Here is a 16,861-nt window from a genome sequence, read left to right as displayed (position 1 = left end):
CTAATGACAAGAACCTATTTGATTTTTTTGCTTACCCTAAGGAGTGTTTAGTCACTTTTTAAATCACAAAGAGCTATTTGACAAAACTTAAAATCACAAAGACCAATTTAACATTTTTTGTTGATTTTACATTGGGTCTTTGGTGGTTGGCAAATGAGGTTCCTTATACTCCCGGAATATTCGTGAAGAGTTTGAAAATGAGGTTTGACTTTATTGTTATAATTGTTCGAATATTAATTAAATCTTTACATTTATATAATTTTTTTATTAATTTAAACTTTTAAATGATTAATAATTTAATATGGTATAAAAATAGGTCTTGGATTCGAATATTAACTTTACAGTTTATCTTTAAAATATCAATTAAATAACTAAATTTAAAATTTATTATAATTTAAAATTTTAAGATATTCAATAATTTAATAAAAAAAAAATAGTGTACTTGAAAATTGCCCCTTCATTTTCCTTTCACAATATTCATGAGCCAATGCATCTTTTTCCCGTTTCCCTTTAATTGTGTGAGGGGAGAGGAGGAGATTTGTCTCACTCTTAGCCGTCCATGTCATTCTAGTCTCCCTCAAAGCCACGGGGCTCCCGAGGATTGCTACCAAGCTGAAATGAATTTGATGTCTACTTATTTATTATTATTACTTTAAAGAGCATTCACACTTTGGCTTAACTAAAAAATTATTTTGGTAAACTAGAATGTAAATTTGAGTAAAAATGTAATTGCATTCGGGTAACTATTTTAACTTAATTTGGTAAATTGTGAGCATAATAGCTATATTTAAGTCCCTTGAACTACCACTTATTTTTAAGTTGACCTCAATAACCGACAAGTGTTACATTTAAATACATCAAATTATCATTTTTGTGTAAAAAAGCTCATCCGTCAGTGTCATACGTTATAATGGATGAAAAAAATTAGATATAAATATGGGTTAAATATATAAAAGCCCCCCAAACTACCACCCTTTCTCCGGATGGCCCCCCAAACTACCAATGCTTAGATTTTGGCCCCCCAAACTACCACTTTTTGATTTTTTGGCCCCATCCGTCTATTTATGCCGTTAATTCTAACGGAAATTGGACAAAAACCCGAAAATACCCCTCCCTTAACCGTGAGAATTTCAAAGTGTAGGAGGGGTATTTTCGAAATTCTGTTTAAAATTAACGGCATAAATGAACGGATGGGGCCAAAAAATCAGAAAGTGGTAGTTTGGGGGGCCAGAATCTAAGCATTGGTAGTTTGGGGGGCCATCCGGAGAAAGGGTGGTAGTTTGGGGGGCTTTTATATATTTAACCCTATAAATATTTTACAAATTGAGTTACAGAAATTTCTTTAATTCTATCTCTAAAAGTACCGTGTATCATTTGAGTATGTAAAAAACACATTTTTCTTTTATTAATATTATTAAAAAAGCACGTATTTTTCACACGAATGCATTTTTAGAGACTAAATTAAAAGATTAGAGGGGGTGTTTAAAGTAATTAAACCAAAACTAAAGGACTTACAAAACAAAACAAAAACAAAAAAAAAAAAAAAAAAAAAACTAAATAAAAGAAAAGAAAAAAAAGAGCAAAACCAAAGGAAACCCTACCCGAAGTACTGTTCTTTTTTCCCCTTTTTCTGCTTGTCTTTTGGTTTTGGCCGGGAGCGCACGTGCTTTTACTGGTGCAAAGATTTTAGCGTATCTGCATGCCGTCCTTGCTCCAGCAAGGTTGGCTTTCATGACTAGCTGGCCCTTCTCTTCAGTCTTCATTCACAAACCCAACCCAATCCCCCACCAACACCCTGTTTAAATTAATTACATTTTTTATTTTTTATTTTTTATTTTTAGTTAAATATATATTTTATGGATTTTCAATATTATGAAATAATATTTAAAAAAGTTTTAAAATAACAATTATATACCAGATAGAAACCATGTAATTAAAAAGAGTGCAGAATTGCAGAAACTTTTAGCTGTCTTCCTTCTTTTTGCTGCTGTCTATGAATTTCGGCTAGTGGGCATATATAAATCTGCCAGTACGTACTCCATTATCGATGGGAAAAGATTCTTCAAGGATTCGATCCATGGGACTTCTATATCTGGGATGCTGCCCTTCTTGTCAAGTGTGAAATCGAAGAGAACTTTTTGAGGTGATTTCTTTCATCACAACTTTGCTCCTCCAGTTTCTCTGTTTTCAGCGCTGTATTCCTTCCTCTTCATCACATTTCGTGATTCAATTCAGTCTCTCAGATTCTTCGCTAAGGTATACTGTAATCATTCAAAATCATTAGTAACATCAATCTGGTAAGAAGATAAGACGGTGATCTCGACCCTTCAATTAGGCACTGTTTATCTAAAACACTTTGGAATTTGGAATCATTAAGCAAGAGATAATCATCAAAAATAAAAAAATAAAAAATCGGATCTGGGCCACACAAATAACTAGTCGTTGAAAATCAGTAACCCTTAACAGGTCGGCCGAGATACCAAACGGGTCAGACACACACAACACACGGATAGAGAGAGAGAGAGAGAGAGAGATGGTAGATATATCACACGTATGGTTCTGATTGCATGGCATAAAAGAACCACCTTGGGTACTTACTAGGAAGTTGCAGGGAGAATAGTTTTATGTTCTGTTTGGTTGTTTTGACGTAAAACCTTTTTCAGAAAAGTCTTTTCTTAATTTCCACTTTTTTATTTTCGTAAACTATTTATTTTTCGAGTTTAAACTTTTCCTCCTCCTTTCGGTTCATTCTCTGTGGCCGCCGGAGGCCGCTAGCCATTTTTCACCCTCGGGTTATGGTCGCTGATTTTTCGTACGAGCCAAATCCTAAAATATGTTTTCAATTTTCAATGAAAACATTTGACATTTGTTTGCCTTAACATTGAGTTATGTCGATCGGAGAGAGGTTTAACAAGAAGTGTCTAAGTACTCCTCTAAGAAAGCCTCCCATTGGTCCACGTAGCATCCACATGAGTCGAGCCCCTCCACGGTTCTACCACGCCTGTCTGGTCCAAATCTGGACATTGAAATGAAAACACCATATATTTTTCACTAAAATCCATCGCTTCAGAGCCTTGACGTCTATATATCATAGTTCACGCCTGCGTCCACATGTTCATATGATGGAGTTCCCACCACCACCATTAACACAACCACAATCGATCACCATTACCATTTCCTTTGCCCCCACATCTCTTCAACTGCATTACAGAAAGTCTGCCGGCCACTTCCCTCGCTTCTCTTCTCACATTTAACTTTCTTGTTCAGAGAGCAAGGAAAATCCTGCTTCCACCTTTTCTACTACTTTCCTTTCCAAGTATACTAAAAATATGTCACAAGCGTAGTATGAGAAAAGCGACAAAAAAAGGAAAGTCACCGACCTCAGTGCTATTTATAACCGTTCCCGGAGGTTCACTTAGCCCCTGCGGAAGTACTGTGTTTTTAACAGTCTCTACTGTAGCCTTTTGAGGAATTCAAAAATCACAAACATGTCGTTTTCTTGTGCGAAAAACTTCTTCAACCGGTTCTGTACCCATGAATTTCATATGGAGAGTGCTGTTCGTGGCAACTTCTTCTCTAGCCATGATCTCTTACCATCCCTTGGAGCCAAAAGCAACCAGGAAAATAAGCTTCGAAGACGCGTTATTTCGCCTTTCAGTCCCCGCTATAGGTGATGACATGACCTTTAAATTGCCACAGTACTTCAATCCCATATTTCTTTTGTATAATGTAGCTGCTGCAATTCTCTCATGGTCGTACATCTTCCCCATTTTACAGGGCTTGGCAGATGTTACTGGTTGTTCTGGTGATTTACTCCGCCTGGATTTGCCCTTTCGAGTTTGCATTTCTGCCTTACAAGCGAGATGCACTCTTTATCGTCGACAACGTTGTCAATGGCTTCTTTGCCATTGACATCGTTCTCACCTTCTTTGTTGCATATCTCGACAGCCAATCCCATCTTCTTATCGACAACCCCAAGAAAATTGCAGTCAGGTGAATATTCTTTTTCTCTTGCAGCTAGCATTTGGTCATAAACTTCATCATTCAGTTTAACAAAAATCAACAATTCTGTCCAGAAATCACATAGCTTTCTTAGCATGATCGATTCCCATATCCAACTTTCAGGTACATATCTACCTGGTTTATTTTTGATGTCTGTTCCACCGCACCATTTCAGTCCATCAGCCTCCTGTTCACAAATCATAGCGGTGAAGTTGGGTATAAACTACTCAACATGCTCAGACTCTGGCGTCTCAGACGAGTCAGCTCTCTGTTTGCAAGGTCCATCGCCATATTCTTAAAAGATTTCCAATTGTTGTGGTGGAAGAAACATCATAATACTAACCAGCCAGTTTCCTTTCCTTCAGACTTGAGAAGGACATTCGATTCAATTATTTCTGGACGCGGTGCATAAAGCTCATTTCTGTAAGCCACCAAGATAGAACTCATAATTATTTCCTTTCAAAAGATCCCGTCATCAAACTCATTTTGGATGATTTAACCCATTCCGGTGGATCTATCTCAGGTAACCCTGTATGCTGTGCACTTTGCTGGATGCATAAACTATCAGATTGCAGACAGATACCCCGATCCAAAAAGAACCTGGATTGGAGCAGTAAACCCAAATTTCAAAGAAGATAGTCTTTGGGACAGATATGTAACTGCTCTTTACTGGTCTATCACAACATTGACAACTACCGGTTACGGGGACTTGCATGCTGAAAACCCCAGAGAGATGCTCTTCGATATCTTTTACATGCTCTTCAACTTGGGATTGACTTCTTACCTCATTGGAAACATGACGAACCTTGTTGTTCACTGGACAAGCCGCACCAGAAACTTCGTATGTCTTCTTTTGCTTTGCCTCTCATTATTGCTCCAATTGATTTTTTCACCTGCTAAATCAAACAACTTCGATATCCCCTCTACCCCACATGTTTTTGGAAAAGTTATATATATATATATATATACATAATTATATTTTATTCAAAAGAAAGCTTAATTGCTTTGGTTTTTCTACAGAGAGATACAGTGAGAGCAGCTTCAGAATTTGCAGCAAGAAATCATTTGCCCCGTCCCATACAGGATCAGATGTTGTCACACATATGTCTCAAGTTCAAAACACAAGGATTGAACCAACAAGAGACCATAAACGGTCTGCCAAAAGCCATCCGTTCAAGCATCGCCCACCATCTGTTCTTCACCATTGTTCAAAATGACTCTCTCTTCCAAGGGGTTTCTCATGACGTCCTTTTCCAATTGGTAAATAATAAATACCTCACGTCCGTGGCTAGCTTATTAGAGTACTGCAATCATCCTAATTTTTCACAGGATGCTAATTCAATATATAAACTTTCTCTCATAAAAAGGTTTCGGAAATGGAGGCCGAGTATTTTCCACCCAATGAAAATGTAATTCTGCAGAATGAGGCTCCAACAGATCTTTATGTACTGGTCTCAGGCGTGGTGGTGAGCTAATTTTAGTCTTCACGTACATAGCATGCATCCAAAACTTTTAAAGAAATTAAAGCCTTTCTAACATCAAGTTGGTTGCAGGTTTTCCTGCGCAATATTGATGGGCGTGAAGAAGTACGTAGTGTAATTGTAAAGTTTTAACAGTCTATATATATATTTCGAACAAAAGAGATAAATCTAACTTTTCACATTCGAACATTCATTATACAGGTTCTTCGAAAGGCAAATGCAGTAGAATCGTTCGGAGAGTTTGGAGTCTTGTATTGTAAGCCGCAACCTTTTACGGTTCGGACGACTGAGATTTCTCGAATACTAAGGCTCAGCAGAACTTCACTGACGAACGCTATACAAGCTAATGCGGAGGATAGGCAGATTATTGTGAACAATTTTTTCCAGGTAATTACAATATTAGTCATCCTAATTGAGAAAAAAAATATATATATATTTATTGAGATTTGCCCTGCTTTTGCCCAAACAAATAACTGATAACCAAATAACCAATGCTTCACATCAACAGAAACTGAAAGGGCAAGAAAGCTCAGAATTTGAGAACGCACATAAAGATCCAGGGCTTGGAGGAAGCTGTTCACCCGCAGGATGTCCATCAATGCAGGAAGCAAGAAGGGACTTATTTTTCCCGGGACCAGAGGCTACAGAAGAGGATTTAAATCCGATGGCTGACGACGACCAAGCAGCTTTTCATGCGGGTGTTCGCAAAGGGCATCTTGAGACGGTTAATAATGGTGGATGGACGCCACAAGCTCTAGCTCAACAGCAAGAGAACAAGAACTTGTATGACACCTCACTGAGTTACGAAAATGGAAGGAAACCAGATGAACACAGAATAGATTTAATCGAGCCAGAATCGGCCGACACCAGCATGTATAGTCAAAGCATACGCAGAAGAAACGGCCCCCGATCTGTTAACTCCCACTTAAAAAAGGAACCCACAAACTCCTATCAAAGCAGATTTAGCTGTCCCACTGATGCAGAAGTGATTAAAATGATCAAGAAGAGAGTCACCATCCACATGAAGCTTCAACACAGTAGTACATCACAGAGGCAGCTTGGAAGGCTCATAATCTTACCGGATTCAATAGAGGAGCTGCTCAAAATAGCCGGTAAGCTTTGTTTGGACACAAACGTCTTGAAGTAAACCTGAAAATTGAGATTATAATTGTTAGCTTAATAAATTTAAAATAGACACAATAACAATGCAAGCAAAACCAAAATTGAAAGGAAAAAAAACTCAACCTCGAACAGGGATTGACAAACTATTATACTGAATGCATAGTTTCTTCCCCAAGCTTTATCCTTCTGTTATCCCAGCGGCTTGTGAAACTGCAGGTGAGAAGTTCGGAGGCCACAAACCTACAAAAGTCATTAGTGCGGAGAATGCAGAAATAGATGACATCAACGTCATTCGAGATGGCGATCATCTGTTTCTCCTTCATAATGAGTGTGAAAATATGAACTAATTATTATTCAAAGGCAATGATGTAAACATGCTGACAACTTGTAACTTTTAGGCAATGAATAATAAGTTAGTAACAAAAATGTGATTGCAAAAGTCGGTGAGTTTGAGTCTCCATAGCCAGCAATAGCACTGGAAAATTGGAGTTTACAAGAAGGTGGAATTTCACTCGATACTTTCGATGGGCAAAACCCCATCCAATAATTACTCAAAACATTCATTACAACAATACATCGTATAGTCTGTCCACTCTCTCCACAAGTATATGAATGTCCAAGAAAATATCTTTTTCCAAGCTTCTAAGGATGATAATACAGAAGAAAGCAGATTTAATCGTTGATGCGCCGCACCTAAGTAGGAACATATTAAGCTATCCTTATACTTTTCCATAACCTGACCGTCCACGTTCACTGCCTTTAGAAACAGCATATGCTATTAGGACCATGTAGAAGATCCACCAGTCAGTCTCAAAAGCATTCCAGTCCGCCCAGTAGAAAATACTTCAGTTTATCAGTTTATACATGCTTTCCTTCGCTTGAATCCTTCTGAGGTGATGAGTATCATTCCCTCTTAAAAGTGCCTTCTATGGGAAAAGGATGAGCTTCTGTGTTAAAGACAAACTTATCCAACGGAATAACAGAGCTATCACCAAACAGCAAGTACAAATACTTAAGTGTCTCGCCCAAAAAGAAGGTCTCCATCTTGTCTCTTTTATGAGGGGGAATTGAGGTAACATCATCCAGGGAACTGTATCCACCAGTATCAACTCTTGTGTATTTCTCAAATGCTTCAAAGATCTGCCAACCCCATTCGCGGTACCTGCAGAACACATCAATTTGATCATTAATTCCCCATTTGTGTTTCTCTGTGTATGTCAGACTTGGACAACGAAGTGTGAATTATACAAGAAAATGCAATACATGAGAAAAAAGAAATAAGGAAAACATACTTTGGGTCTTCAGTGATACGAAACAAGACAAACAAAGACTCTACAGTTTCAGGACGCAACAGATTATGACGATCAGCATGTTTGATTATTATGTCGTTTATGAATTTCGAACTCTTTTTCCCACCATCTAGACCAGCTTCAGAAAATTCCTGCTTCAACCAGAGCAAGATGTCAAATAACCGTACAACATAGGCAAAAACTAAAAGAAAGAATAAAGATAATAAATTACAAGCAAAAAATGACAACAAATTTAAAAGGAGGAGAATAATAATATAATAACCCAATTTGGTGCATATATATACTTAATTCCTCAATCAGTGCTTCCGACACATAGGTCATACATATCCAACTAACCTCTGTATGGAAGTAAGCAATTTCTGGAGCAAGACCGGTAGAAGTTACAGAATACATCTCAAAACATGTTTTAGCCAGATCCTCTGCAAGCTTCAGATTCTCCAGGTCTTCAAAGTTAAGCAAATTGTTGCTCATGGCTTTTTCCTTTGTAATGCCTCTAGTGGCACCAAGCGCAAGAGTGCCAGGCAAGAAACAGACCTGAAAAAAAAAAAGCAGTAAAAACAATTTACAACAAGGAATATTTTCAAAAGAGATAAAGAAGAGTCTTTGTGAATATTACTGTAATGGCATAATTGCCTTTACCCATGGTACCATCAACACAAAACATACATCTATTGATAATTTGCACAAGGATAAGTATATCTACATATTGATAAGTTGAAAACAAGGAAGATGTATTAATTTCTCCTTTACAACAGTCGTCATTTCAATGTTGTAAAGAACTTACAATCGAAAGGGAAAGTGTCAAAGTCAATGACCTGGTACCATGTTTTAGCAAAGGAAGCCCAGAGACATATATATATAAATTCATATGGTACACGGGAAAAATTAATTGCCCATGCTCTCTAGCTTTGGAACAAAGAAAGTGCCGTGTCACAACTGATGCATGCAGTACAAAAGATAACCTACTACTTCTGCAGCCCACATTCCTTTATCCTGTTCTTTGACAAAGAACACTATGGGATGACAAGCTTATGTTGTACATAGTGCATCAAGCTACATCACTTTCCATAAAGTACAAAATATATTACATGCACAGAATTAATTTTCATATAAAAGCATAGGGACTATTTTCATATGAAAGCAAGGGGATGTAGGAGTGTTACTATTAGGAAGGGGGAGACCTTTTCCTATTGGTAGAGGGGAACAGGGAGACTAGGTTTTTTTTTTTTTTGATAATGGAGTATCCAGGGCTTTGCTCCGACTAGATCCCTAGGACACCATGTAAAGTGCCTCATCCACATGGATCGGGTAATGCTCGGGCATTTGCCCGCGGGCATGACCCCAAGAAATTACACTCGAGAGGGGTCAAACATGCTTCATGAGGCACCAAGGTCAAGGAACTTACCACTCGACCCAACCCCTTGGGGTTAGAAAACGGAGACTAGTAATTTATTTATGAAGAAAATATGAAGATTAAAAAGAATATATATAATATAGGGGTGCAAAGAAAGAAGCAAAAGAAAAAGTAGGGAAAATTATGTTTTCCATGACACAAACTCAGTTCCTACATTTTCAGAAATAAATCTTACAGCAACTTAATTAAAAAATACGTTCCAAAATTTCATATAGCATGCTGACTACAAATTTCACACCATGAATAGGGAAATAACATGCCTCAGATTTTTTATTTTTTTAAAAAAACAATTGCAAGGATATCTTTATTCATCATATATAATAGTAAATTTCATGCAATCGATGCAGGAATGTTTGCTGGTTAAAAGCTGGTGTAAATCTTGTATCACTTCTTAATGTGCCATGTTCCAGGAGGAAAGAATGTACATCCTGTATCTGGGAGAAATTTTTTAATCATATTGTAATCTCAACATAGATTGCAATATACAAATTACATGCTCATCCGTTCTGGCTTCCAAAGACTTGATTAAGCTCAATTGAGCCAATTAAATCATACCAACCAATATGGAGCAACTTCCAAGAAAAGTAAGTCAAACATAACCAATGTGGAGCAACATCAGTAATGTCCAATTCGCCACCCATTTTCTTAATCATTGAACTTCAAAAAATATATTAAGTGAGACCAGCAAAGATTGTTACATCTTAGCTGGGTGAATATCAGGCAGTAGAAAAAGTATTGCATACCAGGTGATCCATTTTTGGGCTAAAATCACCTTTAGATCCAAAAGGTAATTCGCCAACAAAAACCAATCCATTTGGGATTGATTTCCGAACAAGAAGGTGCCTAACACCCTTCATTGCTTCCTCATACATATCATGTAGATAAGTCGAATTACCATCTCGGCTTTTTCCCTGCTGAAGCCACACTTTGAGTAGGTACTCATAGTAACTATCACCACGAGATCCTAGTCTTATATTTTCTCCACTAAATTCACCAGATTGTGGGCTGCATTCAGTAAAAAGAAAATATGAAAAATAAGTCATTAAGGGAAAAGGAACATAAGAATATGATTAAATTATGGATTAAAGATGAATCAATTTGAATTTAAAAGAGTGAGCTCATAAAACCATTTCTTCAACAAAAAGGCAAGATCTTTCAATTGTCCAAAACAGCCCTTTAAAATGAGGCAGCTCATTGTAATTTTAAAAACTCAAGTAGTTTCTTGTGAAGTAAATTCAATCAAAGCATCTTAACCCCCCCTGAAAGTCAAAAAAAAGAAAAAGAAAAAAGGGCCCAACAATGAAAGAAAAAAGAAACTACTAGTCTGAAATATGCAAAGTCAATACCTAATGTAGATAGGAACCAGTCCTTCCACCTTTGGAAGAGTCTTCAAATGTTCCAAGACCTTCATGGCTTCCATGCTGTACTTTGGATCACCAGAAAGAGCACTGAGATAATTGAACTCAAGCTGTAAAGTGGAAACCTCTGAAGTACTACTCAATCCATCAGGAGCTGGATGTGCTGAGGAATCATGTAGAACAACATCACTAAAGGGAATAGGAGATGGACTGGAAGTAAAAGCAGATAGGAGACGATCAGCCAAGTTCCTAGCAGTTTCTAGATAAACAGTTGGTTTAGGCCCCGTGTTTATCAAGTTGCTCCCTCCTTCCCCAATGCTTAAATGATATGCACTTAAAAGACCACCCAGAACACGTATGGTAGTTTCAAACAAATTGACTTGGCCTTTCTTAGTAATTCTATCTAAAAGGTTCTTCTCAATCCATGAGCCTGCTTCAGAGACCACTTCATTAGCACCCATTATCATGGCAGTGTCAAGAGCATCCACAACAGTAGCACCAAGACCTCCTAACCCATCAACTCCCCGCTGGCTCAATGGCATAAGCTCATCATTACCCATTGCATATCTTTTATAGCCAGTCCACGCATGGATAAAAGCCTCCTTAACACTTTGTTGCCTTGCTATCCATTTTGACCCAGGATTTAGCTTCCCAGGCTCACGACCAAAGCTACTATTACTACCTTTCTCATCAGGTGGTAATCGAGGAGGAAGCCTTGGTGGTTTTCTCAAAAACTTTCCCAATCTGCTGCCACCATTTATGATGGAGTTCTCTTCACTATTCTTAACATTTATTCTATCAGTTACAGAATGGGCAGGACTTGTATGTGTAAGCATAAGATATGCTACACCAAATATCAGTAGTAACACTAAAAACTTCCCTGTACTACAACTTTGCCAGTCGCGCTTTACTTTGCCAGTGAACAAGGTCTGAGTAATAACCTGGAGAACAAAATATAATAACTGAGAGTGATATTCAAAGCAAAGAATCTGCTATATAAAATCACCTAGACAAGTCATTGATACAACAAATAATTACTAACTTTTTTGAATAAGTTACAGACAAACCCAGTGGGTCTTGAATCCCAAAATTTACCCTCCACCCCGTTCTTATGAGAGAAGGTGTTCCTTGAGCTAGAGTCATAGGCATAACACTTAAAATGTTGCAAAACTATATAAAAGGGAGAAACGATAAAAGAACATCAAGCTCAGAGAAACTCTGGGCAGGTAGTTGTGTGGGAGCAGGGTGATGAGATTTGGGATGGAGAGTCTAGAGATTTCCCTTACCCTTTGGGTGTTCTTCCTCCCAACATGGCATTGGATTGGGAGGTGGATAGTGCTGAGGATGAGGATCATCCTTGGCGATTTTGGATGCCTTTGAAGAGGACTTTCTTCTGGAAGTTAAGGTTGCATGCCCGAAGTCCAAAGGTAGGAGGGAGATTTTGAATTTGGTAAGTTCCATCAACTACGATGATGCAAGTGCGTCCACTCAGCATAGGAAATGGAAGGCTCACGTACGGTAGCCAGGAATGCTTATTGAGGGTTCGGGTTTGAGGGTGTTTGGTTTTTTAGGGTTTGTTTTGAGTTTTTTTTTTTTTTTTTTTTTTTTTTTTTTTTTTTTTTTAAATTTTTTCTTTTTGTGGACTGCTTTGGTTGTACCTGTGTAGGGGTGCCTTACGTTTTTTTAATAAAACTTTCTTACTTATCAAAAAAAAACTCTAATTAATTTGGGAATTCTATTTGTGATTTGAGCAATCTCTTTTATTCCTACCAATAACAAGCAAATTTACATCCACACTCACTTCATATCACTTTCAATTTTTCTTTTTCAAAATATTTTTCTCCTTAACAGAATGAAGCTTCTTTAATAGCTCTAAAATTTATTCAGCAATCAATCAACACATGTTCATTTTTGAAAACAACAACCGGGTATATAGACTTTTTAACTGATACTTGAAACCGCAAACATGTCCACAAAATCACAAAAACAAGAGTTGGAGCACCATGGCACAAACTTTCACATGAGAAAAAAATCCTCAAAAGTTTCTCTTTTGCCTTAATAATCCATTGATCCTACATGCAGATCCATCGAACAAACAGATAATTGAATCTTCAAAAAATTAAGTAATGTCAAACTTGGATGGTAATTACTGGATCAGTTGCCAAAGTTAATGTCAGCTGAGACCAACAATTGGAGTCTTGACGAAGTACCAGCTGAGACCAACAATTGGAGTCTTGACGAAGTACACGGAGAAAAACCAACAAATGAATTACGTTGAATGGGGAGTAGCCAATCCCAACCAGTCCTGGTAACGGTTTATCTAGCTTCATTGAAACTTTATAATCGTTAGCTTCAATAACAATTCAATGGAAAAAACCCGAACCCTAGACCCATCTCACCCTTCCCCTATAGAGGACTTGAGTCCTAATACTGAGCTACAAGCCTACAACATAGTGTTCCAAATCTAATAAGCTATCAAATAATCGGAACAATTAAATTGTTATCAATCTCCAAATGCAGTTGACTTCGATTCCACAACAATTTCACTCCAATTTCTAGAAAATGCAATGTACACCGCATTCTGAAACGTAGATACACACAATTCAACAACAAAACTTGAACAAATCAAAGTTTATGAACTACCACAACAGAAAGTCTCAATTCAATCAAATAATAGACCATAATTTGACATAAGCATCATAAACCAAACTCAAAAATCCCAAGAATGAAGCAAATTCAAAAACGGACAAGAAGAAGCGTTAAAAGAAACTGAGATCTCAAAACCTTGAAGAAGGATCGGTGGCGGAACTTGGCGTTGTCGTAGTGAACATCTTTCATAGAGTAAGGCAGAGGCTTCGACGACATAGCTGGATCCAGATCACCAGCTAGGGTTCCGTGATCTGCTCCGCTCCGCTCTACGTCGGAGGCTCAGATGCAGAGAGAGAGGCGCTGATTGTCTGAGACTTTCGGATCGGTTTGACCGTAATCCGATATAGACTTTCCCGAGAAAGGGACAGAAATTTTAAGCGCGTAATTCGATTGCAGGAAAAATGCCTTTGAGCACGCAAATCTGTCTGTTCGGTCAGAGTGCGAGATTAAATAGCGTTTGAGCCTCTCAGGCGGACTTCGGCTTTTGATTTCAAGTCAATTGAGTTAGCCCCCGGTGTGCAAGACGGGAGCTTCTCACCTTTAAGGTTTTAGTATTTTTTTTTTATTTTTTTTTTATTTTTTTAATATTATATATATATATATATTTAAAAAAAAGAATTATTCTATAAAAATGATTGAGAGAGCTTTTATCTTCCTTACAAAATTTATGGAGCAATTCTTTTTCCACACTTTGTGTACAAAACTAGTGTGCAAGAAGAATTACTCAAATTTATGTGATAATTTACATTTTATTGCCATATATTTTGTCGCTTGATAAATATAATAAGTGACATATGAATTGTTATGTAATAGTTTATATTTTAATGATTGACATGATAAATTATATTTTAATGATTGATATGGTAAATATAAGATGAACTACTGCATCAATTTCTACTGAACTTATAGTAAAAGTTGCATTTCTAACCACACTCTTTTTATTTTCGTAATTAATTAGATATGTTAAGATTTTAGCTATTTGTCAAAGTATAGTGTTATTAAGCAGAAAGTTTTATGGAGATTAATATATTGGGGGTGGATAAAATAATAGATTAAATTTATATTCAAAAACCTTTGGTGGACAAATGCATTGTTTTACAGCACCTAGTTTTGTCTCAAGAGAGTAACTTCTGTAAGGACATGGAATAAAACCATGTCTTTTGTCCCCTTTAATAATAGCTTGCCACATCATATTAGAACACCAAATTAATTTATGGTGAAAACACCATATGACACAAAACCCTCGTTCTGATTTTTGTGGACCTTCTCAAACATATCGATCATCAGTGGCGGACCCGACCTTGAAAATTTGGCGGGGTCAAATTATAAAAAAAAAAAAAAAAAAAAAAAAAAATTGTTATAATTCAAAACTAAAAAAATCTGAAAAACCATTTATTCTACTCTTCCGCACCTTAACCTAATATATCATATATAGTATCCTCACAACCAACAAAAATTTGATTGAGTAGAATCATCACAACTCTAAACCATGATACGCTTTTGAACAGAAAGATTTAAGATTACCTCATAGACAAAACCAGCACTACTGTCTACTGAGCTTAGTGGAGAAACAGTGTCCAAAAACGGTGAAAAACCTTTTCTCTCTTCAACACCTACAAACATCAAAACCAAAAAAAAAAAAAAAAAAAAAGAAAAAGAAAAAAAAAAAAAACCTTCCCTGTAATGCACTAAATGCCAGTAGACTTTCTTTTCCACTACAGGCAGTACCACCCTGCACCCACACCAGAAGTTTTTGTGTTTCGTCTTTGTGAGTATGTGACTTTGTCTCTTTTTCTTTTAGAAGTTCTTTTCTTTTTTTTCTTTTTCATGAGGTCTATATGTCATTTCTTATTTTCTTATTTCCTATCTTCTTGAGCCGTTGAGGTGCTGTCCACCGGTCGTCTTGTCGACTGTCATGCTAAGCTAGAGCCTAGAAGTATGGTGTATGGCTATGGGGATGGACCAGATGGTTGTATGGACTAATAGAGAAAAAAAAAAATTTGAATGTGACTCTGACTTAGGGCTTTAATTGTTGCTTTGACATCTAAGACTCATCTTGACTTTTGGGTGGAAAGTAGAGTCAGTAGACTAAAGTCTAAATAGTACTTTGGTGGGGCCAACTACAAGAGTGCAAGTTTGCAAGACAAAAATAAGTGGTAATTTTTTTTTTTGTTTTAGCAGCCAACAAGGGTCGTGGCCCCTGCTGGCCCTAAAAGAGATCTGCCCCTGATCGTCGCTATGAAGGGGCAGATTGAAGGTTATATCCTTCAATAACACGCTCCAGACAGTCCTAAACATTTGTATATCAAAATTACATTTATAATTTTAACTAAGCATTGAAATACCCTTATTGACCCAAATTACTACACTTAACAGATTGTACTTGTAACATCCTGCATTAAAATTAGGGGGTAATTACCTTTTCCCCCCATGAACTACCGGCCAATGTCATTTTGCCCCCACGAACTACCACTTCGACCAAAAGAGAGCATCAAACTACCATTTTTATACACGTTGCCCCCTTCCGTCAGGAATTCTGTTAATTTTGGATGGAATATGCCATTTTTTACCGTTAATTTTGACTTAAAGACCAAAATACCCTCTACAGTAATTAATAAAAAATATTAAAATTAATATATTTAAAAAAAAAAAAAAAAAAAAAAAAAAAAAAAAACCAAAAACCAAAAACCAAAAACCAAAAACCTGAAGGAAAAGGGGTGGCTGCCGCCACCCCTTTAGGTGGCCGGGTGGCCTGCGAGCCACCCCCAGAGGTGGCTCCGGCCACCTCTGGGGTGGCTCGCGGCCCACCCCGACCTAAGGGGTGGCCGCACGGCCTCCCCAGAACTTGGGGGGGCCGCGCGGCCACCCTAGGTCATTTCGCGCGGCCACCCAGCTTCCGGGGTGGCCGCAAGCCACCACTGGGGGTGGCTCGCAGGCCACCCGGCCACCTCAGGGGTGGCGGCAGCCACCCCTTTCATTCAGTCTTTCTTTTTTTTTTTTTTAAATGAGGGTATTTCAGTCATTTTTAAAATTGAGTTAGGGCATTTACGTCTTTGCATGAATTAGACTGACAGAAGGGGGCAAAGTGTGTAAAAATGGTAGTTTGATGCTCTCTTTTGGTCGAAGTGGTAGTTCGTAGGGGCAAAATGACATTGGCCGGTAGTTCATGGGGGGAAAAGGTAATTACCCCTAAAATTAGGGTTAAGGACGTCTTAATTATTGCCTAAGTATGTTGGGTTGGTTATAACTCTCAAAATGGGGGAGAAAATGAGATTTTTGGACACTTGGGGTATTTCCTACGCATAACGATCGAATGTTCCTGTGGAACAATCGAATGATTTAGCTCATGCACATAATGATCAAACATTGCTTTAAATGATTGATCACAGACAGTTTGCATGCAAGTGAAATTTGGTTATTTCAGTATAAGCTTGAGGATAAGTATCTATTTAAGAGGCTAAAGTGAACACTAGGCCCCCATTTTGCCCCTTTGAAGTCACCAAACCCTAGAGAAAGAGAGAGAGA

The 16,861-nt window shown here is 37.6% G+C and overlaps 2 protein-coding genes across 3 annotated transcripts; one reads left to right on the top strand and one right to left on the bottom strand.

The window, feature by feature from the left end:
• The first annotated feature begins 1,987 nt into the window (after nucleotides 1-1,987).
• Nucleotides 1,988-7,044, top strand: LOC133867711 (potassium channel KAT3-like). 2 transcript variants are annotated; one of them, XM_062304475.1, is made up of 11 exons: nucleotides 1,988-3,670; nucleotides 3,778-3,993; nucleotides 4,126-4,281; nucleotides 4,368-4,425; nucleotides 4,526-4,843; nucleotides 5,023-5,262; nucleotides 5,370-5,468; nucleotides 5,556-5,588; nucleotides 5,685-5,870; nucleotides 5,992-6,595; nucleotides 6,822-7,044. In XM_062304475.1, exons 1-11 carry the CDS (start codon nucleotides 3,489-3,491, stop codon nucleotides 6,950-6,952), a joined length of 2,223 nt encoding a protein of 740 aa, XP_062160459.1. In that variant the 5' UTR covers nucleotides 1,988-3,488; the 3' UTR covers nucleotides 6,953-7,044. The 2 variants fall into 2 exon arrangements, with proteins under 2 accessions (XP_062160459.1, XP_062160460.1); XM_062304476.1 differs by having other exon boundaries at nucleotides 1,994-2,143.
• On the bottom strand, nucleotides 6,975-13,857 carry LOC133867712 (mannosyl-oligosaccharide 1,2-alpha-mannosidase MNS3). The gene is made up of 6 exons (XM_062304477.1): nucleotides 13,472-13,857; nucleotides 10,676-11,628; nucleotides 10,073-10,334; nucleotides 8,252-8,449; nucleotides 7,898-8,046; nucleotides 6,975-7,767 (listed from the first exon to the last, which is right to left on the bottom strand). Exons 1-6 carry the CDS (start codon nucleotides 13,550-13,552, stop codon nucleotides 7,509-7,511), a joined length of 1,902 nt encoding a protein of 633 aa, XP_062160461.1. The 5' UTR covers nucleotides 13,553-13,857; the 3' UTR covers nucleotides 6,975-7,508.
• Nucleotides 13,858-16,861: the final 3,004 nt, after the last annotated feature.

This window comes from Alnus glutinosa, chromosome 5, assembly GCF_958979055.1.
Source record: "Alnus glutinosa chromosome 5, dhAlnGlut1.1, whole genome shotgun sequence".
Classification (NCBI taxonomy): domain Eukaryota; kingdom Viridiplantae; phylum Streptophyta; class Magnoliopsida; order Fagales; family Betulaceae; genus Alnus; species Alnus glutinosa.
The sequence above is the reverse complement of the archived record's forward strand: the minus strand, read 5'-3'. Positions and strand labels throughout refer to the sequence as shown.